Source organism: Varroa destructor, unplaced genomic scaffold (genome assembly GCF_002443255.2).
Source record: "Varroa destructor unplaced genomic scaffold, Vdes_3.0 BEIS01000003.1, whole genome shotgun sequence".
Taxonomy (NCBI): Eukaryota; Metazoa; Arthropoda; class Arachnida; order Mesostigmata; family Varroidae; genus Varroa; species Varroa destructor.
In genome coordinates, this window is record NW_019211456.1 from 35,751,625 (window position 1) to 35,776,660 (window position 25,036).

At 38.5% G+C, this 25,036-nt stretch overlaps 2 protein-coding genes and 2 long non-coding RNA genes across 16 annotated transcripts; 2 read left to right on the forward strand and 2 right to left on the reverse strand.

Moving 5' to 3' along the window:
- Positions 1–255: 255 nt before the first annotated feature.
- Positions 256–4,198, reverse strand: Ran (RAN, member RAS oncogene family). Of its 3 annotated transcripts, none has more exons than XM_022800747.2 (2): positions 3,007–3,314; positions 256–2,376 (listed from the first exon to the last, which is right to left on the reverse strand). In XM_022800747.2, the coding sequence occupies exon 2, from the start codon at positions 2,374–2,376 to the stop codon at positions 1,723–1,725; it is 654 nt and encodes a 217-aa protein (XP_022656482.1). In that variant the 5' UTR covers positions 3,007–3,314; the 3' UTR covers positions 256–1,722. The 3 variants fall into 3 exon arrangements, with proteins under 3 accessions (XP_022656482.1, XP_086840641.1, XP_022656481.1); XM_086984515.1 differs by lacking the exon at positions 3,007–3,314 and adding an exon at positions 2,759–2,961; XM_022800746.2 differs by lacking the exon at positions 3,007–3,314 and adding an exon at positions 4,043–4,198 and having other exon boundaries at positions 945–2,376.
- Positions 4,199–6,760: 2,562 nt separating this feature from the next.
- LOC147756883 (uncharacterized) lies at positions 6,761–17,191 on the forward strand. 2 transcript variants are annotated; one of them, XR_015324454.1, is made up of 4 exons: positions 6,761–6,914; positions 7,741–11,117; positions 11,303–11,360; positions 16,940–17,191. It is a non-coding gene; the product is annotated as an uncharacterized LOC147756883 (long non-coding RNA). The 2 variants fall into 2 exon arrangements; XR_015324453.1 differs by having other exon boundaries at positions 6,780–7,036.
- Positions 9,831–23,738, reverse strand: LOC111248411 (short transient receptor potential channel 5-like). 10 transcript variants are annotated; one of them, XM_022800723.2, is made up of 11 exons: positions 23,601–23,738; positions 22,926–23,056; positions 16,959–17,155; positions 14,755–14,918; positions 14,206–14,474; positions 13,695–13,855; positions 12,564–13,286; positions 12,050–12,278; positions 11,545–11,697; positions 11,167–11,268; positions 9,831–10,801 (listed from the first exon to the last, which is right to left on the reverse strand). In XM_022800723.2, exons 1-11 carry the CDS (start codon positions 23,644–23,646, stop codon positions 10,547–10,549), a joined length of 2,430 nt encoding a protein of 809 aa, XP_022656458.1. In that variant the 5' UTR covers positions 23,647–23,738; the 3' UTR covers positions 9,831–10,546. The 10 variants fall into 10 exon arrangements, with proteins under 10 accessions (XP_022656458.1, XP_086840622.1, XP_086840623.1 ...); XM_086984496.1 differs by having other exon boundaries at positions 22,926–23,120; positions 23,601–23,736; XM_086984497.1 differs by having other exon boundaries at positions 22,926–23,105; positions 23,601–23,735.
- On the forward strand, positions 19,355–24,607 carry LOC111248421 (uncharacterized). Its single transcript, XR_002672551.2, has 2 exons — positions 19,355–19,496; positions 23,720–24,607. It is a non-coding gene; the product is annotated as an uncharacterized LOC111248421 (long non-coding RNA).
- The last annotated feature ends 429 nt before the right edge of the window (positions 24,608–25,036 follow it).

Here is a 25,036-nt window from a genome sequence, read left to right on the forward strand (position 1 = left end):
ATTAAAAATAAAGACATTTCCATGAAAAAACCCCAGGAAAGATGTAAAATATAGAAGACAAAACTATTTAATTATAATTTAATAAGTAAGTTTAGATCCCTCATATTCAGGTTCAGATTCATGATGTGAAACCAAACAAATGTCAAAACAGATTGCCATCCATTAATACAGGTTATTAATATTAATTTTATCTAAACTGGCATCGTCTTATTCGGTACGAGAAGTACATAGTTCGATGTATGACAGACGATCGGCAACAGTTCTGCATATCTTTATTTAATCACACACGTTGTGTAGCATATGCTAATGGCTGGGTTTGAACTCGCAATTCCCAACACTGATTTGTCAGCCAAAGGTTTGAATCTGCATTTTATTGAAGCATGTTCCATTTAACAAAGATCGTTAACTCCCGATCTGAGTATTTCTACACGCACATTTCTTTAATTGTATGGCCAATAAGCACATTTAAGAAGTTCTTTTTAAGACAAGAACGATCAGATTGCAGCCCCAATCAGCTAAGTATAGGCTGACGTAATATGTATTTGTTCGAAATGATTCCTTACTTAGTATGTTATAATCCAATGTGTCGTGTTCTATATTTCGACTTTTTTTTGCTATCCACCTGAAATGGACCTGTAATAGGATTCTGTCCAACAAAATATGGAAAGGGAGAGCATTTAGAACTTAAAAAAACAGTCATGATGCTTATCTGTATGGTTGCATTGCCAACACATTCAGCAATATTTTTAGTTATCAAATAAAGATGTCTTAAATTACACAGCAAATTAATTTCCACTATCGATTTCCGAGAGATTCTAGCAGAAGTAGACGCAGCGTTACTTTTAAAAATAGACTTGCATACCAGGAAATACTCGACGAGTTACCAAGCATAGACAATCGTGATTTATTACCTAGCATGCCTGCCTTTTTATAATGGACACTGATTAACTGGCCATTGAATTAGCTCCCTATTTATTTAGGTTTCGTGGTACATCTTGACTTATTATCATTATTCACCATCAATATTACTTAGTTCGCGACGGTTAAAATTGACACCTCCCTAAATACTTTGTCCACTTCTTCTCAATCACTTCCTCAAAATAATCATAATAATAATAGTCGTTTCCATATACTGCACGCCATTTATTTCTGCCTCTACCAACGATCGGTCGATTAGTTTGAGCATGCAAACGTTAATATTACCGTGATTCTTCAGTGTATTCAGTAGGTTACTAAGTTCGCTTCCATATTTCTGTACTGTATTGAGTCCTCGAACAGAAACGTCTTGAAAAAACCTTGCTTTTTTTGCTTTATTTATTAACAATTTTTGATCCCTAGATACATTGAAACCCCTTTCCATTACCCCCATATGTCTGTGACCCCATTGAATCTTCGGGTCGGTCCTCCGCTCGGATCGTTCGCTCTTTCTCTTGATCACGTATCTTAACGTGCATCTTTCTCAATCCTTTGCTTTGGCCTCAGGCAGCTCGCATCGAAAGGTCCCCTCGTGGATGAGTAATGTCGACAGCCACGTCGTTACTTTACAATAATCAATAATAACTGTTTCGCAGTCATTTTATACCGCGAGCGACCGGCTTCGTTCGTTAGTTCTTCCCATGTATTTCTATTTCGTGTATTATTGTTATGTATACCCTATAAAAGCAGGTATAAGGATGATGGGACGATGTATAATAGTTCTTGGATATATCGACAGATTGATGTTTACAGATCATCATCTTCCTCATCCGGAAGCACGATGTTCTGGGCCTCCTTCATATCGTTTTCGAGTTTCGACTGCCACTCCGGGTCCATCTGTACCTCGGGCGGGGCGAGAGCCGGCATGGCGACGAATTCGAGATTTGCATCCCCGATGAGTTTGCGCGCAAGCCACAGGAACGGTTTCTCAAAATTATAGTTCGACTTTGCCGAGATGTCGTAGTACTGAAGGTTCTTCTTACGATGGAATACGATCGACTTAGCCTTCACTTTACGATCCTTGACATCGACCTTGTTACCGACCAGCACGATCGGGATGTTTTCGCATACGCGCACAAGATCTCGATGCCAATTCGGCACGTTCTTGTAGGTGATACGTGATGTTACGTCGAACATCATGATTGCGCAGTGCGCCTGTATGTAGTAGCCATCACGAAGACCTCCGAATTTTTCCTGACCAGCGGTGTCCCACACGTTGAAGCGAATCGCGCCACGATTTGTGTGGAATACGATAGGGTGGACTTCCACGCCAAGCGTGGCCACATATTTCTTTTCGAATTCGCCAGTCAGGTGGCGCTTCACGAAAGTCGTTTTTCCGGTACCACCATCACCAACCAAAACACACTTGAAGGTAGGAACACCATCCTCTCCTGTGGCCATCTGAAATACACCATAAATATAAAAAAATAAGATAGTAAATGCTCAAATTGAATTCAGCGCTGGAGGAAGTTCCGTTTTTCGCACTAACATAATAACGCGAGGTCAGTAATTCATTCATATAATTCAAGGGAAGTCCTGTAAATCTAATGTAATATGTTTCTCACTTTCTGTATTTAGCTCTAATCATTGCGGTGATTGAATTCGCTGTGGAATCTATTATAAAAACAAATTTAAATGCACAGATTACATATGTATGCATACATACACACGCACAAATAAGAATAAAAACCGCGCATTTAGTAACGATCATCTATTCTTAGCAGCTGTTATGCGCGGCGGTCACAATGTACTGGATGGTGACGCCTTTCTAATTACTTCCTACTTGTTATTTTCAGCAATCATCAATAATGGGTCGATGATATACACTGCCTGCATGCACAGATGATGCGTTGCAACTGTTCAAATCCGTTCTTCTATTTCTGCTGAACACTCACACTAGTCACTTATTGACAATGCCAAAGACACTGTACGCACGATAACTGCTACCACTAGGATCACTCAAAACTGTAAAAGCCCAGTGAACCCTGTACTACTCTACAGTTGTTTTAAGTTAACGATGCCGATACCCACCGGTGCAGATTTACTATCACATGTCAAAAAGCTGAAGCCCGCCAATGCTCCGCCGTTCCCGCCAGACCCAATGGTTGGGCCTCACATTTTGGCGCCATACATGGCTCCTTGATTAGGCTGATACTGGTACCAGTCCTGGATAAAGACTCATACACTACAAAAGTTGCAAGCAAGCTAACGACATCAATGGACAGACCCATATACCATACTCGCCAACCGCAAGAATCAAGAACAATTTGAGTGCTTTCGCCACATTCACAAAAGCGTTAATACGACAGTTCTACTCTTAAAACGCATATCTATTCACTAAGATGTATGAATATCACTAAGAAACGTGGCCATAAACGCAATCAGCACCTAGAGACCGCCCGATTACCCTTACTCGAAATGATGACTAATCAGCTCAAAGATGTGCGCCGAAAGCTGGCCGAAAACCATATTTCCAGCTATATTCTTATTATTATATAAATATCATCCTACTGAGAAGTCTTAATATGGAAATCTTATTGCAAACTGACAATACGCTAAAAGAGAAGCTTCTAGATATGAACATGTATGATACCAAATCAACAGACAATCTCGCTATAAACAACGATGACTGTGGGAGAGCCAAGCCGAAATAATAGTTACTGCTGTGTTGTCAGGGCCACAATGCAACATTATCACAAGCAATCATTTGCCGCCGAGAAGATACGGCTACCAAGCGTCATTGTCGGCGTGTCCAAGCAGCAGTAAGCAAGCAAAAACAAGGACCAAATCAAAGCATTGGTGCCTTCGGAAGACCTGTACATGAACGTTTCATCAAAATTTTAACATTTCCAACAGGCTAGAAAACCTATGACATAAATTAGTCGACGCAATTCACGGCCTCTCAAGGAACCTCTCCCTCTATAATTCAAAGAATAGTCTAAGAAATAATAACGCTGTGATCACGTTCGTCGCCAATCGAATGAATACTGTCAGGACTTGGATTTTCTTAATTGCAAACACTGTACTAGGACTAACAAACAAACGGGAAAGCCAATGGAAAGCTTACCTTCTTAAATGAAGTTCAAGAAGTTAAATAGCGCGAAGGAATAACACACTATCTCTGCACGAACAACGCTCTAAGTCTCCAACGTGCCCCTACAAAACATAATGCCGGCGTCGTCTGCTAACGGAATAGGCGCAAAAATTTGGAATCGAATTTAGCGGTTCAAGGATATTAGCCTTTTCACGAGTGTTTTTGCTCGAAATTGACATGAATTACGAGTGAATTTGCATTCAGGAACAAAGTCTTTTGTAAAACTGAGGCATTAATAAGAAATGTCGAGTTTTTGCGGAGAAGGTTGCTCCTTGACCAAGTCATCACATTCTAATTGCACGGAGCATCTGCATTTTATAAGCGGAGTGTGCGTGTTTAGAATGCTAACTCTAACTCTTAGATAACTCTCTAACTTATAGATAAAAATCTGGGATAGTCGCTGTATATAAGCAAAGCGTGAGGGATAAAAAATTTGGTTATTCACTGGTTGGGCCAAAAGTTGTGGTATAAAATTTCTCAAGGGCGGGGAGGATAGCTTCCTCAACCAGAAAACTTCTAACGTCATTCTCTTTAATTACGTTCACATGTTGTGGAATACTTCGCAACTATTATTTTCTGCACGATATCTATGATGCTTGAACTGAAAATTGCCGAAAACGGCGAGGCATCGGAATTACTGTTCATGTACTGTGCGCATATTTATAAAAATAGCTACAGAGTAATATCTGCATTTCGGCTCTTTCTAGAACTCTACTATTATGGTATTAAAGTTTCAGTCTGCTATCAATTGATCACACATTGCGGTAATATTTTTGTCATGTAAATTGCCGTTTCGTTATAGAGTACGGTTATTTACATAAAGAACTGAATTTTCCTAGACAACTAGCATAGAACAACGCTATAAAACCCGTAAATCAACATAAATAGATGAATGTCAGTTAACGTGTCTTATTACGCTTTCTAGTTAGCTTAAATTTTAGTAGATCGAAATGTTCTGTTTAAATGAGTTAATAAATAATTAAGTAGTTTATTCACAAATATAACCCTTATTTATCAATGTTTACTCAAGTCTGTACATAAACTCTTTAGCCCAAATTTCGATTTTTGGTATCTAAGCAAACGCTCTGTTCGCCGCAGGTTAAATATCTCTAGACTCCCTTTTGGTACTACCATTAACTATTCCTTTTGATAGCACACACCTAGCACAAAACAAAGTGTATCTATTTACGCCCGGATGCAAATCCAAATTAACTTACGAACTGTAATACGCAAACAGAGCGTTGTGCCGTTACAGGGACATTGCTTGTGCTGGCAGCTAAAATCGCATTCCCGTTCGCCTTCTAACGGCTTAGGAGCCTCGTCCTTCTCTAAACAACGTTGGAAATAATAGTGCAATTTAAGCTGCTGAGATGCTACAAATACGTTAAATGTTTGGTCGACCTAGTTTAGTTTGTTCAGTCCTATAGATGAAAAACAGATGCGTGTTTTCCTATATGTAAATAAGTACCCTCGGGTGAAGCAGGTTTAAACGATCTCTCATTGTTTAATTTTGTGAAATTTGATACAGCAGTAGAATCAGCTGAAATTAATCCAGCGTAAATACAGGAATATGAGATCCAAATAAATACCAATTGATTTTACGCAATGTACTTACGCAATGATATTATTGTCTACATGCAAAGAACGGACGGGTGGGTGCCTCTCAGCAAGTTTTATGCTACACCTAAAAAGTAATGCGTGATCGCGCTTACAACTTCAACATATGTTTGTCAGAAAGTCATCATCATCAAGCATCAGATAGAATTCTCTGATAAACTCATATAACAAAATCTACATATTATAGTATAGTTTTATAATATATAGTTAACAATATGCACTGTTAACGTCCATCACGTATGGCATTACATTGCATTAAGTTTTTGACTTATTAGACCTGTTCTTAAAATTTTATTTTCGTGCAGTCTGACAAAGTTACATCGTATGATTCTTATGATGTGCTGTTGACAAAGTAACTTCAGCGATTGTTTTAGTCAGAAAACTTAATAAGAAAAAAATATTTAGGTTCTATGCGCGCTCGTGTTCAAACCTATTAGATGCGTTAGTAGTTCTCGAGGTTGCCTGTAGATGGCGCTACAGACAAGCATTTAGAAAGAATACTATTTTGCCTAGGGCCTACTAAAAGGCTTAGTTTACCCAGACAAATTTGCCTTAACTTAGTGTCGTATTGTTTTGGCTTGCTGCAACAAGCGTAAAATTCGTTCGAAACCCGTTCTAAAGGCACTCGAAAGTAATAAAAATTGCCAGTCCACGGTTCAACTACGATTTCCGTCCTTGCCGTTAATGATATTGTCTTAAAAAGCTACGCAAGAGGTCGTACGATATGAGCTTAGAAATCTAAAAAAATTTCGATAGTAAAAGCAAACATAGATCCGTTCGATCTGCTTTTATTTATATAAGTTGAAGCAGTTTTTAAAAATCAACTGTTTGTCATTTTACTTTGAAATTACTCAGTTGTTTGCTGTGATATGAATGCGGTACCATTCTCGTTTAGCACCTATTGTTGAAAAGATCGGCGCTAAGTAGATGCACCCAAACATCTTGGCTTATGCGCAATGTTGGTGTCTTCCTAACACAAATCAACACAAAAAAAAGAGTTTCAACTAATATTACAACCAATACTCGCGCCAATAATTTCACACGGATTTCATATCTCGCGCCGAAATCACTGTCGTCTGCACCTGTAGGAATAATAACTTAGACCATACCGATTGGACGGCCGCTATGCGGCCATTTGCTATACGACTAGGGCTAGCAAATGATTTCAATCCCTTTTGTTGTCTACGCAGTGTCTATGTAACGTGGGCACGCTAAGCATGAGGCTGAGGTTAGTAGCAACGATTTTATCGTTTCTCTCTAGTTTGGTGGACTAAACATATCAATTGTCCATCTAAGAAGCGTGGTAGTAAGACTAAGTGTTACCTAAGCGGCCTTTTCAAACGAAAAAAGGTAAACATTTTTTTTTTTAATTTGGCTGATAGACGCACAAACAATGATCGGTTAATAATAAAAAAAGGTTTGAAGCATGCATGAGCAGGAGTGCATGAGTTTTGCTCTGTAAGTTTATCGGGTCTTTTGATAATTCATGTCTAAACACAAGGACTTCATTAAGAAAAGTTCAGATAATATACTAAAGTAATACTAAAGTTGCCACTTCGACTTGTAGTAAGCTAGTGATTGTCGTTGTCGATAAATGAGCATGCCAATCAAGGTTCTATTGGTGTTATTAAAATAAGTCACATGTTTACGCCGTGGCCCGTTGAAGAAAATGCGGTAGCAACGTGAGAACGTCGCGACTCGTGGGGGACCACGTCAGAAAGAATATGGCAGAAACGGTCAGCTCGTGGGTTCTGGTTACTTGGCCATTTTCCTGGGAGTTCATTTGTTATGCCTACAGAAATGATTTGTTTACATGTAGAACAAAACGTAATACAGTGTTTTACGTTTTTTATGAATTTTGTAATATCTACCTGACATGTGACTGTGGTGCTCTGCTATAATGGGTTACAACAAACTTCTAATAGTTTTTGGTTATCAAAACTTGTCGTTGACTTAATTGTACGAGCGTGTTAAAAATTTTTAAATCGAATCTCCTCCAACTTGTTGAAATTATGCAAGAGAACATTCCAAATTGATCCTTTTTTTTGTTTCAGGTACTGTCTGGTGTACATAGGGATATTATAGCAGCGTGGCATTTATTCTCAGAGTGGTAAACCCTGGTCTGTAGATTTTACGTAGTGGGCGGACGTTTAGTTGAACATCACATAGACTGTGTTAATAATCATTAGATATTAACGGCCATTAATAATTACTCGAACTGCAGCCGTCAATTAAATGAATAGAAATAATTACCAATACAGCTTATGAATATTCAAATTCTTCGTTCCGCCAATGTTGTAGTTTGCATTAATTGCTATTAGTAGTAGAATGTATTGATTCGCCTCTGCATAACAGTTCAGTGACTTCCGACTAAAAAAAGATGGTTTGCTAAATTTCGGAATGAGTTTTTTTGTTGAAATATTAAACCGCAATGGGAAAGAGTAGACATGCTTCAATATAGACAATTCAGGCTTTTTATGCAAAATCTTTCTTCTATTTAACATAATTAGTCAAAAGAGATATTTACGACACATGCTACGGTTCCTTGCAGCACCTGCGTGCTATGAAAAAATCGAAGGAACGAAGAATCCTTCAGGCGCTACTTAGTTTTACAATCTCAATGTAATAAACGATGACTACAAGACTAATTAACAAAAATAAATAATCTAAATTGATGTATTTTCGAAGTGTTTTTACTAATTTCATAAAATAAAGCATGCAAAATCATCATTTAGAAGGTAGTTTATGTCGCTTCTTACTCTCTGGTCTCTGCCTATGCAGAGAACAACAAACAGAAGCGGACAAAAATGTTGTCTCAATATAGACCCCGCGAGTTCCTTTTGTTCTGAGGTCTTTCACAAGGTAACTACAGAGTCAACGGATCCTTGAATTAGTGGAGTTAGTACATTCATCATAGATTACATACCAAATACGCGGCTCTAACCTAAGTATTCAACTACACTTAGTATGATATTGATTCAGGAATGGTCCACTTGTAAAGTGCTGATAGAGTTGTTATCTATGAAATGACGAGTGCAGTGGTGCTCAGCTGCATAGATATGTGTGAGATTTACCTAGATACAGAAAGATGTTATTTCTGCTGCCGCTCTTATCCTGCGTTGTTATATACTTCTCGGGGCCAACGAGCAGCAAAAGAAAACTGTGGGACCTTTCCGTTGATGGCAAGCACTTATGCTCCTTTGACGTCATTTAACCTACGATATATTTGACCGTACCTACGTTGTGGTAGTATTTCTAGCTGGCAACTAATAGTCTTCCCGATCCTGATGATGTTCAGGGAGAAAGCACAGCCAAGCAACAAAAATTTCGGACGCTTCATTTCATCCCTGCTCGAATAATCATATGAGAAGGGGTGTCGTTCAGTGTTCAACACGGCTGAATTTCTACAGATTTATCTCACACCGAATGCAATTACGTTAAACACCACAGAACGCTAAAATTATACTAGTATAACAGGCGAAAGTTTGTTCTAACTAAAAATATTAGGCTTTCACGGGCGAATCTGGTGGACTTGAAATGAAAATATACAACACTGACCGAATGAGTTTTTTAAACAAGTAGATATTGGATTGTTTTTTATTTTAGTATCTCGTAGCAGCAAATATTCTCAGTGCAGGTACTAGCCAAATATCCGTCTGCTAGCAGGGCGTAGTCCAACAGTTATTCAGTTTAAACCTGACGAATTCCTACAGCTAAATAATATCTAAAGCGAAGACGGCATTGATTTCAAGATTACGTTTTTTGATGTGATATTTAGTAGCCATTTTTCATGTGCAAAACCTGAGATTGAGTTATCTTCCGGTATCCACGAGCTCTCCTAACCTGTTTGTATCGACTGTTTTCATATAAATCTTCTGTGACTTGCTTCCAAATTTTATTCCAGAGTTAGCATAAACTACATCTACCGATTTAAAATTAGAATGAATATTATTAATACAGTCGTCTGGCAATGTTCTCTTGCATATTTATAACTAAAAAATAAGAGAAAATCTGTATCGTTACTATCTAGCTTAAAATTATCTTGCTGTAATTTTTCGCCGCTGAAGTTCAGCTCTTTTCAGTTCCTATTTTTATAGATGTCATGAGGTAAGGAAGGTATAAATAAACGAGTTTGCTAACGATGTCCGTGATCTTGATAATATTACTATAGTCGTAAATTTTATTGCAGTTAAATGTTTGCACCGAAAAAAATATCGTCCACTGATAATCAATCTTCGGAGCAATAATATAAAGAAAATAAGTATTGCCTGTGGATTAACTATTATTACCTAATAATTATGGCGCTTATTTACAATATAAAACGACTTGCGTGTAAGATATGTGCATTTCATTTGTGTCTAGAGGCGGTAACACTCGATTATCATATTTGGCAAGGTTGCCAAAAAATCTCCTGTTCTGTAGGATTTTTTTAGATAACTTTTATGGGTTGTAATTCCGACGAAGAGCATATAGGCCAGCTTGTTTTGTCTCATACTTGGATTCATTATGTTCCTCAGTCGGGAGTCTTGCTTTATTAGCTAGTTGTCCTAGCAGTGCAGTAAGAACGTGAAATGGTTCAAAGTTAGTGTCAGGTGTATAGAGTCGGATATTTTTCACTTTGTACTGAAATGGTTGGTTGTCTGAGGCACTGTTTATCAATAGTTGTACCGGACGTAGCTAAATAGACCAAACGTTTCAGTTTACTGTCATGGTTGGTCACAGTCACAGTTTTCTGCTTTAATATGGGTGATACGTCTAACTCACTAAAACTCGTTTATTCGAACTTTCTACCAACGTATCCACACAGAATGTTAGTACATAGTACTTATGACTGACAAAGTCGCACATATGTGATTCATGTTAGTGTGCGAATGCCGCCCCTAAAAAAGCCAGTTTGGAAGGGTGCCTCAGTTTAACCTGTTGACCAGCTCCAAATGAATCACGTCGATTGTAATTCGAATTGTAATTGTTGCCCGTGCCCCCAGGTGGGCCGGGTGTGGTGGACGAATAATCCTGCGTCGAAAGAAATGATGACAGAACTCTTGATAATGCGTGATCCCGTTCTTCGAGCTCACGTAACTGGAGATAACGTCGAATAAGAACGATGATAAGACTCTACGAAAGGATATAAAAAAACAAAAAAAAACCTAAATTAATTTAAGGTCTATCGTACTTATCCTATTAGGTGTTGGCAGTTAGAAAAAACATAACGCATTGAAAAACAAAAACGTATTTGGCGAGAAGAAACGTCAGTGAGTTTTATGAAACGTGTCAAAATATTGAAGAAATAGCAGCAAACATAGAAATTTCATATTCAATATGCCATTTAGTTATTGAGCAGCAATTTACCGATATTTCTAAATGTGTAGCAGTGTTAATTATGAAAACTATCTACATGGTTTTCTTATGTATCGTATTTGAAACATATAAGGTAAGTATACTTCAAGAGTAATCAAAATAATTGATATAGAACGACTCACTTGATAATTATGTTGGTACCGCTTTTGAAGCTCTCTAGCCTGCTCAAAATCAGGAAAACAAGCCCACTCAGGAGAGCACTGTTCACGTGCTCGTCGCCATTCCTAAAAAAGGTGAAACGTCTGCTTTGCATTTCAGATGAATTACAGGCATACTAAGAATTGTCCATTTATCGGATTCGACCGGATATTAATAGGTGAGTTTCAGACAATGTACTCTATTTGAACGCTGTTCAAATCAGCTAATGTCTGACACCATATAGAGTAGGTTAATCTTAATTAAATGTTTGGAACTATCCCGATTATGAATCGCTTACTATAATCGTTGCTAACTCTTAAAAATACCTGTGCACTGATATACTTATGACAAAAGTTAGCTACCTTTTCCCAGAGTGACATCCCAATTTTGTATGCCTGATTGATACAGTAGGCCGATGGCAAAAGATTGAAAGGTGCTGGAATAGCCGTATGATTATCAAAGTACTGGATCCATTGAGATGCCCTAGCAAACATCCACTCCTGATACGCATTTTCCTGAAATATTAAAGGATTTGTAATGAATTCAAGATTTTTGCTACAAGTTTATTCCTTTTTCCACTTTTGCGCTTTTCAAATCTCGTTTGCTTTAATAAATAAATAAATTTAACATGCCCCGAATGAAAATCGTGCCAGAAAACTTTAAAATGCTCAACAGGCACATCTTATTGAGACGAGTGTCAAGGTGAAAAAGTGGATAAATGTTATCGTATAACAGACGAAGCAAGGTCCCTGGAAAAGAAGTTGATAATAGGACGATTGCTGTTTATATATATATATATATAAACAGCAATCGATCGACCAACAGACAGAAAGATACATCTAATCTACGTCTATGGACATTACAAACCTGAATACGCTGGAAGCTATCAGACATCATGGCAATAAGCATGTTGAGTAATACGATTACTGTCAGAATGTGAAACAGTGCCCAAAGTCCGTAACCGACTGCTTCAGTGAAGTAGTGCTTGAGGATACGGTCGGCACTCCCGATGTTTTGAGAAACCACTAGGTCTGCGTCTGTCGGAGAACCCATCGCGTATATTCCCCAAAACAGGGACTTCAAAGTATGACCGACGCTGTCAGTGTACAAAAACAGAGTGTGTTGAATCGTTGTACAGTATTGTTTTATCCAAATTTTAAGCCCTCCATATAATTTACCAGATTCTAATGGCTACCTTATTGCAAACGTCTTCCTATGATTATGAAGTTCTAAACTGAGATTAGTGAGCACGTAGGGAGTGAACGTTGTTGCACAGCATTACTGATATCTGACTGTGTTTTACATAGGCCGAACAACACGCAAAGGTAAAGGCATGAATAGCTCATGGGTTGTAACAGTTTACTAGAAAAAAGTTATTAACCTGACGAATGCCGCTGGTTGTGTCACATTTCGAATACCCCGAATGCGAAGTACGTTGCCGTTGTAGTTCTTGTAGACTGAATTCAGCCCGGCGCAAAAAGCTACGAAGACGATAAGCAGGATGATCATAAAACGGAAGATGTCTCCAGTCATCCGATTCAACGAAATACTCAGTGGCCCGATAATTTTGCTTAACTGACACAGTTGAAGCAATCGACAAAATGCCATCACTGTGGCAATTGCGTACAATGCCTCACCAATGAGGTACGGGTGATACCATGGCCAAAGCTCACGTTGAAGGTTGTCGCGAATCGTTCGGGAGGTTGCAAACACAACAAGGTAAAGAATTTCCGCAACCAGAAAGAGAAAGAACATCACCAGCTGGTAAACCGACCATAGAGAGCGCATGAATATTCGAAAGCCCAACGTGTACATGCTGAGCATTAGTTCCCACACGTAGCCGACGACAAATATGCCTACGAGAACTTCACTCCAGAGCGCGCGAAACCGAAATTGGTCTCGACGACCATAGAATAGCGTGATGAGAATTAGCGATAGAAAGATCAGATACAGTGTCAAATGGTGGATAAACTTATTCATGGGTACACGGAATACGTGCAGAAGCTTAGCTCGAGGATAGATGAGAAAAGTGAGACAGAGAAGGGGGGTAAAAAGCACCTGCGTGAAGATGTGGAAAAAGCGTCTATAGAATGACCAGGAATACCTGAAAGTAGAACAAAATGGCCCGAACAAAAATCTACTTTTTAGCATTTTACATTCATTAGGCATACTTCTGCACCAATAGCTGCAGTGAAGCCATGGAGTACAGAATGAGTAAAAGCTATGCGAGCTAACTGAATGGCACGCATGGAATTAAACAACTATAGTGTACAACATACAAGAGGTTGAACAATAGATTTAAAGTAAGATATAGATTTATAACTAGGAAAACATAAGGACCTTCATTAGAGAAAGAGTCGGAGTACAGCTTATGTTTGCTTTTTGTAAACGTACGCTTTGCTCAATTGTAAGCCTACTTTGGCATTGCGGATGTAGATTTCATTGAAAACAGCAACACATTGTCGAATAATTTAGTGCTACCCCAGAGTTTCCTCTTTAATTTGTTACTAACCATTGTGGTATACCGGACATCCACAATGTGTGCAGAACTTGTTGGCAGTTTGGCCTGGCCACAAACTGTTTCTGTTGCAATAAAATGGCAAGATAGAGCCGAGGGAAACGAAATGGCCTTGAATCCGGAAAACCTTGAGTTTGTGATAGAACTGTTTGTACCTGAAGTCATTGTCAGAAGCGTTTTTCTTAGAGTTATCGCTTCGTACAGGTTACAAACGAAATAGTTTTCGTAAGATATCCTTTGATTTCCGTGCAATCCGTTTGACTACAATTGTAAAACAATGGCGCAAATTATGCAACATGTGGCGGTAGCCAGACGTACAGTGCATCGGTTATTGGGTTAAAATGCATCGAGAGTAAATTGATCGCTTTCTTGAAACCAGAACATGAGTAACGCAATCGATGTCGGCTTGTCAAACAACTACAGTCATATTCGTAATTCAGTCAACTGCTGAAGCACAGTATAGTGTAAATAGTATGTTGTTGTAGCTAGTATTTGGCTTAATCACCTCCTCGGATGTTTGGCACTGATCGAGCAGTTCAGCTGCGAAATGTTCACATTGCTGAGAAAGTTGTAACAATTCCTCGCGGAACTCTGGCCGCTCTATTGCTTCGGTCTTCAGGTCACGCGACATGTAAAAGGCTGTCAATATTGGGTCCGGTGACGTGAGAACCAGATAAGTAGGAGACGCGAGTCCTCGTAACGAGTTAAGCTCGACTTGGGATTCGGACAGCTCTTCATGATAATCTGCATTTGCACACCGTAACTCGCACTTACCTATAGTTGAAACGTTCAATACCGCATGATGGGAAATTCTCAGTGCGCGACGTATGGTCATTGAATCATGTGAAACTTCAACAGGGCCTAGCATTTCTCTATAATTTTTCGTAATTTAGCTTACTTTGAGAAAAACATAGGTGTGCAGAAGACGTACCGTACGGATAATCCACAACACCTCAATAGCAATGCGCGGATGAAATAAAAAGCAGTAGTTAGCATATTAATTTTCAGTGCGTTAGTTCTAAATAGTTAAACGTCAAGCTAATTACAAGCTTACATTGTCGTGGATGCGGTTTTTCTATGTGGTGACCCTTGTCGAGAAGCAACTTGGTTATGTCCAGTCTGTCTAGTAAGGCGGCTTGAACAATCGGACACATGTTATCGACGAGAATATTAGGGTATTCTGAAGGTCGTTCGGCTGCCGCTCGCAGGGCCGCCGGACTAACGGAACCATAGATGGATACAGATGAGTACAGAAGGCATTATGAGATCTAGCTATTAATGCAGGCATAACCTCGATACGAGTAAGTAACACAATAAACGGATGTGTGACTATTTACCAATTTACAGATATATTATTTACACATCGTTGACAAGGTATCGTTAAGGTTTAAGCTTTTTATACGTGCTTTTGTTGCAAATACTTATGCAAGGCAAGGAGAAATTAGTTAGGTATTTGAAGCTCTCTATAAATATTATTATTTATTTAACAGCGTCGTTCATTATCAGCCCAGGATAACAGCAGGTTATCTTGGGCTGTGATCCAAACCCTTTTGGCATGATTTAATTCAAATCAAATTTTATTAGTTGTATAGGAACAGCTTTTTTATATTTATTAATTTATATTATAACGGGCGAGTAACTTTATGTTATATCTGGCTATATATTAGCTCGATTGAGACACAGATCCCGATGTCGTATCTTGTCTTATTACATTGGCGGAGAATCTTCGTTCGGTAAAGCCCTTTAAAGGGTTCGATGAATATAATAACATTAGGTAAACTGGCAAAAAAAACTATCTATATGTATAGGTTCTATAAAGATCTTGGTGTTTACCCTTTTCCTTTGGCCTGCTATGAGTTTTCCACACTGCCTGCGTTCCACCTGAGTCCGTCTGTAGCAGTTCTTACTTTAATCGAAACATATAGTCTCAAAACTGCGTATATGACATAGCTTTCTTCGTTAAGGCAATATTCTTTAATGGGAAATTTATAGTGGAATTAGTCACTATTGTAAGGCATTGAAGGCTAATACCCAGTATGACACAGCGCTTGTCATAATTGGCTTCCGCCATTTGAAGCTCAAGATCTATATTTGAACCATAAACGAGACAATGGATGGCCACAGGAGGTGGATGATAATGAACTGCAAGTTCCTCCGATTAGGAGGTCTCTGCGCATACACTGAGTTAGTCCGACTATTGTCTCGAACTGTCTGTATGTATTAAAGCAGTCTACATTAAATATTAGAGGGAGTAAAATGAGCTTCACATTAACTCTACGAGAGATCGGTTCCGGAAAGAAAAAAATTCACCAACAATATTTACCGCACGAATCAGTCTGGCGTACGCCTCGATATGGAGAACCTTATGGATTTGGTGGGATCCAAGTCTGTGCTATAAACTGCGGAAACGATCGATAGAGGCTAAGAATTGACTCAGGCCGGCAGGCTGAATTTAAAGTTGGTAACATAAAGGATCTAAAGCGATAGAAAGTTGTGCAAAGTAGTGCAATTTTGTGGCAAAATTTGCTTCCACGAGACGCTGGTGATCCCATATATTTTGTTGGATTTTGGAAAAAATTCGTTTACGTCAGGTTTGTAGCTAAGATCGTGTCACATCGAGAATTACAACTATTTGAATCCACGCAACACGGCTTAGATGACTAACGATACAAAACAAGTTGCAGATGTATGAAAGTGGATCCACGTATAGATCGTTTTGATCGAACATTGTTTCGTTATTTGGGCGATTATTCCATCTGCTGCCCAAAAACGCCAAATAAATTAGTAGGCCAGGCTAGCACTTTCAAAATATTAATGATGTGGTTATTTCGAAGAAGACTGAAAAACTAAATAGCTTTATCGGCGACATGTAGAGTATTTTTAACGTTACGTTTGGTACGAGGTAAGGCTTTCATTTGAGAGCTAATTATGTTGCGTAACAACAATTGGGAACGGTTAATTCTACATACGTATTTCCTTTTCTCTAGGTAAAATCACGTACTTAATTCAACTGTTGCGATACAATACGCAGCGCAATCTAACGAAGCGTAATTTAAACTAGTATAATAGGCATTTTAAGCTATAAATGATGTTGTGAATATTAAAATGGTCTTTTTAAAAGTATTATAAAACAAATATTTGCATATAGTAAACATATTAATATCCATATAACAAGCAAAAAACTAAAACACTGCGAAATTATAGAACTTCGATTTTTTCATCACTCGGATCTCTAATAGGATGCTAATAGTCGGTTACCTGTCAAGTAGCGTGCTGACCTCATCGATCATGTTTTCCTCGATGGCCACGAGTACAGCCTTATACACGAGTTCGGTTTCGATTTTAGGATGTCCGAGCAGTTCCTGGACCATGTGGGGATCTCGACAGCGGACAGCTATTTCAAGAGCTCCTCGACCACGGAAATCAAGACAGTTTACATTTAAATCTGGATGGTTCTATAATACAATAAAAGAATATTCACAATAGCTTGATTTCAACTACATTACTTTCGTTAGCCTTCGTGACGGGTTGCTTACGACACTGGTTTTTCCTATATATATATGCGTGTGTATGTGTGTGCGCGCTTTTTCATTACGACATTTATTTGCTTCGTAACTCCAAGTTACTATACAAGGTGCTGCGTAATTACGATGCTGCAGGTCACTAATAGCGCTCTAATGACGGTAAAATATTTACTGTAGATACGAAGATCAATCTTAAATTCTTCAGCAACACAATGACGGGGCAAATGCTTCCAAACATAAGCAAAAAACTGACAAAAAAAATTCTGCTCAGAGTAACATAATGAACTGGTCGTGTGCCTCAATTCCCGTGTTCTTCAGATCTGGCCTGAATGACTGCCTAACGGCTTGGCACAAAATGCGAAATAAGCACACTTGATCTGACTTCTTATAACATCGTTCTGCTTTCAAAGCTCAACAAACATTTTCATTGCAAAATATTGTGTCCAGTTGAGGTTTATTCCCACGATTGAGTTCGAAAATTGTTTTCACGGAATTTAAATGGGATTACTTCTAAGGAGACAGCTGAATCATCTCTCTGGCACAAAGCTAAATGGCAATAGATGTTTAAATGCTTCATGCCGCTTTAGAATACCGGACCAGAGAGTTATAAGATGTACTTCTTCTGTATACATTATACTCTGCCTATCACTTTGGAACGGAACCGAAATTTGCTAAACTCAAAGATTAACCAGTCATATTATGCTGTGGTATTGACGAGATTACTATAAGGATCGCAATTAATACATAAAACGGAAGATTATTTCCAAACGTCATAATTCTGTTAGGCAGAATAATTTTCGCTTAAGCGATTCGAACCTTAAGTTTTTCAATATAATAATTTTTATATATATTAATATAATTCATATATACTCATTTTCCCTCTGGAAGGCTTAAGATCAACAGCTTACGACCGATAACTAGCTATCTTCTATCTAGGTGCATATTATATAGTATATATATAAATACCTAAGTGCATGGATGTTACTACCAAGTTGAACGAGTTTCGACAGTATACAGACGGTTAGACTCATTGCATATGCATAGATTATTAATCTGCTTGATCCACATGTCCAATGACCTCAATCTCAATACTCGGCCTATTAATCAAAGCCAGAAAGAATCCACCTATAGTGTTAGAAGATTAGAGAAGACACATAATTAACATTTAGCTCTGCCATTATTTATTATGATGTTAAGTGTTAGAATATTTTGTCGTTATTCAATACACTACAGTGGTGTATCTTAACAGTTTTTTAGTAAGATGTTTTTTAGTTCATTATTACTACTTTTAAGACCTCTGTACTAGCGTTAGTAGATATGCAAGGTCCACTTGGTTTTTTTGCGATTTGGCAAGGGCAATTGCTTCAAGGCGGCTTATATCATGATAAGGATATAAAATAAGTTCATTCACTGGTCAGGTCCTTAATATCCCCATTTACTATTGTATTGATAGCAATTGGGTTAGTATAATTTTCTATGGAATATGTTTTTTTTTCTTGTTTAATTGCATTTGGATCTTGCACGATAGAATAACAGCCATTTTTGCTTCAGAAAAGGTTTCTAAGTGTGTACTGTATGATAAGACTTAGTCATTTTCGTGTAGGTAATGCACTGGCATGCTCGTTAGCGTGCACTCCTATAGCATATAAGCATACTGAACGGCACGCGTATTCTGTGACACACAGATACCCCTTAGTGTGACTATTAAGCGAGCTACAAGACATGCTTTGATGAAAGCATCATCTATTGACGTTGACATATCTCGTTTAGTTTCAAATGTATCTGACACACAAGTCCAACTAATATAGGAAGTTTAAGTTCTATGTTAGTTTTGTAATACCAGTGCTCTTATCCGGCTGACCAAAGTGAAGACCAACATTGAAGAGGTTTGCCATACCAACCATTACACATTGATCCGTAATTCTGTGTGTAAATCCAATTGATTCTCAAAGACCGTTAAACTCAATCAAGTTCGACATTACCTTACCATAGAAAGCATTGGATTTCAAAATGGTGCATCTCACAAGCTGTAAAAATAACGTTGAAAATAGTGTGGGCAGTTTCTTGTCAACGTCATAATATCAGCTGTGTTTGCAGTTCCGTTCGATAGCCTGTGTCAATTCGACCGATTGCTAGTAACATTTAAGCGCTCACCTGGCCCGGTATTTTGGCTCGAGACGCGCACCATCTGCAGGACGTTGCAGGTTGCCAATAGCCTCCTGGCGCAGCTTCATAGCGATACTCAGTCACACTAATTTACTGATTTAATCAGGTTAGTATTTTAAACAGATTACAGTATTTATTTTAATCATGCTTATATATACGAACTGGGATGACATTGTAGGAACATTTATGCTACCCAGCTCTTGTTATCACACGGTTCACTGGCCGCATATTATGGCACAGAACTTCAATAGCTTCAATAACAGGATACATAGCCGAAAGCAGAAATAACAAAATGTAAAAAACATACACACACATTAGCAGAGACGCACACATATGGATATATATATATATATATCAATAGCGCAAAAAACATTACACAGAGCAATCCGCACCTGGTCCTCTGCTGCTGTTATGCCTCTTAAGGAAAAACTGCTAACGAAGGGCTACCGCCAATGTCGTGACGTTGCATAACAAGAGCAAATACCGGCAAATATCACAAAGGATTTACCCGAGACTGCGTCTAAGATTAAAACGGCACAGACAAATCAATGCAGCACCATATCGAACGCGAAAAACGTGCTTGCCTTGAGATATGACAACAGGTGAATAACTGTGGTTATGACTTACATGTTTAAAGAACATATTCCACTACAGCACTTATCGTTTAATCATGTACATGACAATGAGTTAAAAAGATGTGTAAGTGGGAATCAACTCAGCGGCGTTTTGTCGAATCGTCAGTTAAAAATAAACATTTTATATAGTTGTTGCCCTATGCTTTTTAAGGTTCAGCTGGTGATCATCTATTCTCGTAAGGTTAGCCAAACCCTTATCCTTGGTGCACTTCGAACCATGCTTGTTAAACCAAAAGTGTTTTAAAATTCACTGAATTGATTCAATGAAACCTCCATGAGTCATTAGAAAGTAATGTTTGTCGAAGTGGTATTACGAGTATTAAATATCCAACGTTTACAACTACTGAATTAAACAAACTCTATGGAGGAAAACTTGATTGAAAAAAAGAAAATCTAGTACCTTCGAGTGTAATTGGGGACTTTAAAATTGCTAGGTTTTTTTCTCTCCTGCCAATTAGATGGAAAAGAGCCATTAGGTGGATTGATTCGAAAGAATAATTTAAGTCACTTGACTTCGTTTATTTTTCCCGGATACATTTCATATCCTAACTGCACAATGACACCTACCTTGATACCTGTCCATTAGATACAAATAGTTTACATTTGCATTCGTTACATTGTGCTTCGGTACAAATAGGTATTTCAGCAAAGTCATTTGATTGTTCAATTTACGTGCTGCCTAACGCGTACCTTATAACTAAAAGATATCAGGATTCGTTGTCTTAACGACACATTCTACAAAATGTGTGTGAACAAAGAACAGTACCTTTTTTATGTTCGAACTCCACTCCCCTGGTGCTTACAAGCTCTCAAGACAGTCCGGTTTTTACGGTGAATTTGTCTGTTAAGGCTAATCCTCTGTTGATTACCGTTTAACGAAGAATTGGCATTGGTCCTATACGTGTCAAGCCATTGAGTAAGTAGGTAGTCAAAAAAAAAAAGCTAGGACGAATTTCCGGTGAATCGTTCATATTTGGATAATATACCAACAAAAGCGATTGCGTTTGCTTATATGCCCCATCTATAGGAAATTTCCGAAAAATTTAGGCTGCACGAAAAAAGCAAAGTTTGGACAGCTGTTTCGGAATTGAAGATGTCAAGTGTTATTAGGAAAGGGCAACTGCAAGTTTTAGCCGGATATATTAATGGATAGTGCTAAAGTAAAGACTTAGCAATCAAGGCCCACTTAAGGTAAACTGAAGGAAAATTAAAATTCAATGATTCAACTTAATAATTATCAAGGCTTACTAAATAAATAATGTATCATGCTGGCACATTGCGTTTATTGGAAAAATCTTACACATTTTTTCTGTTTAACTGTGCGCTTCCATAACGATGCTGATATGGAGCACTTGTCTTTTTTAAACAAACATTAAGCTGAATTGAACTGCAACATGAATATCAGTTGATCAACAAGTTAAAAAGGAAGAAAGTAATGTGCTTATTATATACCTGAGATAAATTGGAAAGCTGAAAATAAAAATTGGATTATCCATAATTTTAGCATGTTAGTTTGTTATATTAAAAATTATGTTACTGGTTGTAAAAGTAAACTGGTTGAGATACACGAATTTCGTGAATCATTACTCCGATAGAGAATGCTCATAATGCTCACATAAGTATCACTCTTAAATATCAAACGCATTAAGCAGTTGCAAAATACTTAGGCCTATGCCCAGTCTTGCCTCTTCGATATGAGAAGACTGCATACTTTACTTTTTTCCGGCGCCGCTACATTCGACGAAACCGTGCCCGCACATAATTGCATAAAAGCCTCTATTTGGTAGAACAACTGATCCTAACCAAAATCATTTTAAAGGAAGTTACATCGATGCTGAAGGCGTTAAAAGATACATAATCAAGTCATGCTGGCTTTGGTGTGGAAAAGCTGGACTTTCAGGCTGTATTTTTACTGCACCCGCTAAAAAAACATAGCTTTTCGGTTTTAACCGGAGCTGTTTACTCATAGAAGACCATTTCAAAAAGTTCAATTAATAGGTACCTAATGAGTTACGGTATAAAATTCTAAAGACTTTTTGTCAACCTCACACATTTTTTTATTATTGTGTAAGTCAACGAATTTCCAGGATCCGTAAGACAATTTTGAAGCATCGCCATTAATAATTTTATAGCTTTTTGGTAGGAAACTACGATAAGTGAACCATGATTTCACAACAGTGATACTTTAATTCCATGTACCTATCAATGTAATCGCGCCTATGAAGGGCTTCCGATATCACGGTTGCACTGGCAACATTCTTAAGAATACTTTTTTGGTCAGTGAGAGATGTTGTAATACACGGGGATATTTCAGTGACCACTGTAGCATGATTTCATAGACAGGGATGATGTGGTCACCCTGGGGTCATTTCCTGGACAGAATCTCATACAAATAGTAGTTTACCAATATTCCGTTGCAGAACTGACTTGAATATAATGAAACGATACGTCGAGTCACATGTGACGGGTTTGTTTTACGTGCAGGAGCCATGGGAATCAACATTTATTGATAAACATTTAGTATTTTGAGGTATCTATAAAATGCAGCAGTCTTCGCACTATATTGATTCGTTCGAGTAATTAATCTTCGGCTGATAGTCATCATGCTATAAAAGCTAACTATGATTTCGTATCAGTATAAACGTTACCAGAATTTGCCCCGATAGGTTGGTTGCTTAAATTTATTTGTTACAGGGCTATGTTATTGTGGTTTTACCTTGCTTTTTCCTTTGCGCAAAATGATACCATTTAAAGAGAGGCCAAATTAATTTTAAAAAAGCGCTGGTTTGGAATACAGACGCGACACTTTGGTCCGTAACATATTGGGCCGTGTATATCGATTTATCTTACTCAGACACCTAAAACTGTTGTTCTCGTGGCTTAATGGTTTTTCGTCTCACCTGAGTTAGCTGCCGTAGATTAAGTATGTCGCCGCTTTTCACCATATCCAGGAAAAGTTTTTCTTCATGCTTCAGGCGGCCCTCGTTAAAGATGACACTTCTCCGAAGTGCCATTTCATCAATGACAAGAGCTGGTTGTGGAGGCGGACACAAGCGAATGTTTTCCAAAGAAGGAAACGTCTGTTCCTCAATTGACTTTCGAAAATTAGGGTTATCCATTGTGTCCCAATATGCATATGTCGAATCGGTAAATACTATTTCTAAGTCAGGTGAAACGAATTAGATTATCAGTAAGCACGGGATTCTTGATTTTGTTGACTTATAACTTTGGTGAACTGTAGTTCTCTGTTTGTGAAGTAAAGGCGTTTGGGTGTAAAATTAATTTTTTACAGTATTGTTCGTGTTCCGAAACAATGAGCTCAAAAGCCCTGTTGCTAACGTACATAAGCAAACCTTAAAAACGGATCGACTTTAATCGATACAAGTTCTTGAAGTTTATCCATATAGACATTTACCATAGCGCAAGCGACACAGAACTTTGCGCCAGTATATCGAAACAGTTAGATTTGAAGTTTGAGTTTTTAGGAACACCATAAATTCACTGTAATTTGACGATAGATCATCCGGCTTGTACTAAAAACAACATGCCTAGGAAATTCTAATCGCTTAACATACCAACGGTCGAATAGGCTGCTCTTTTGGCCAAGTTCATCCTACGCATTTATCTAGTAGACTGGCAGTGCAGAATGTGTGCGTTTTCATTCTGTGCTTCTATTTTGCCTGCTGCGTTGCAGTCACCCTCCATGATCTGGTGCCATGTGACCATCGTTCCGACAGACGGCGATGACTCTGCCACAGGTTACTGCACAGGTAGCTGTCAGAGAGAGGGTAGGTAGACGTGCCTATTCTAGCCCTATCGTCTACAGAGGATCGAGTCGACGAGGCAAAACAGCTGGATTGAGCAATGTCTACTGGAGTCAACCCGTAAACGACCGGAGAGTGCTCCTTCGCCCATAGACAAGATTCTGTGCCCGTTCGCATTTTATTCTCCATAGTGGAAGCTATACCGCTTCCACTACGACGAACATTCTCCCGAAAGCAATTGCATTCCGTACAACTAAACGGATCCCATTTACAATGAGCAGGTTGTCGCGCGCACGAGTGCCTGTAAGTATCTATCAAGCGATACCTTCCGCGAATCCTGGCCACAGCACTATAGTCAGGACAGCGAAGTCGTCACCAACCATTTGCGAATAGCGCCGTGTCTACCGTTGTCTGCGTACGTGTTTGTTCGTTACTATTTTGTGTAGATGTTTGTTATTAGTTGGGGAAGCAGCATGTCTCGGCACTGATGCGCAAGGTGCGTCGCCAGAAAACCGCTACCATCATTGACTTGTCGCTAGCGCTGTCACTCTCGTCATTATCAGCGACAACCTCAGTGATAACTGCAAATTACTATTAGTACTACATGACAATGGAGCGGTTGCGCGTCGGAACTATTTCTAGCGAGCGCTCCGCCCTTCGTGGCAACAGTGCCCCGCGAAAAATGTCCCTCCACATGCAGATAGTCGCTTACTAGCCCGTCAGCCAGTGAACTACCCACAGCGACCATTTCTTCATTCTCCTTGCCCGTCGTAGCGCTACCATGAGGAATAAACTTATATTTGTGTTATTGAGTATTATATGGTGTTTATTAGTTTTGCGCAAATAACTATGTGTGTGTTTCAATACGTATGTATATATGTTTGTAGTAGCTCTATGGGCCTCCATATCTACATCTGTGTGAGCCCTCGGCGTGTCTCTGTTTGTTTGAAAACGCTTCCGTCTATTCATACGTTACTAGTTGCAGAAAAGTAACAGCTACCAACCCTATAGTAGATAACATTGTTAGATCGGGATAACACTTAGACAGCCGGTAACTCACGCTTATGACATCAATGTTATATAACCACAAATAGTATTACAAAACCATTTTCTCTCTCTCTTGATATATATATATATATATATATATATATATATATATATATATATATCGTCATTCTTTGAATAGAATGTACCAGCCGACGAAACGCAATGAGATACTGGCATTATTACCTATCATATATTCACAC

Coding starts and splice junctions, on each gene's coding strand:
- Ran (XM_022800747.2), bottom strand. CDS start 2,376: ATGGCCACAGGAGAGGATGGTGTTCCTACCTTCAAGTGTGTTTTGGTT.
- LOC111248411 (XM_022800722.2), bottom strand. CDS start 23,646: ATGCGTAGGATGAACTTGGCCAAAAGAGCAGCCTATTCGACCGTTG. Junction 23,186..23,600: donor AGCAGCCTATTCGACCGTTG/GTATGTTAAGCG, acceptor CACCTGACTTAG/AAATAGTATTTACCGATTCG. Junction 14,919..16,958: donor GTCAGCACGCTACTTGACAG/GTAACCGACTAT, acceptor TGGTTCCGTTAG/TCCGGCGGCCCTGCGAGCGG.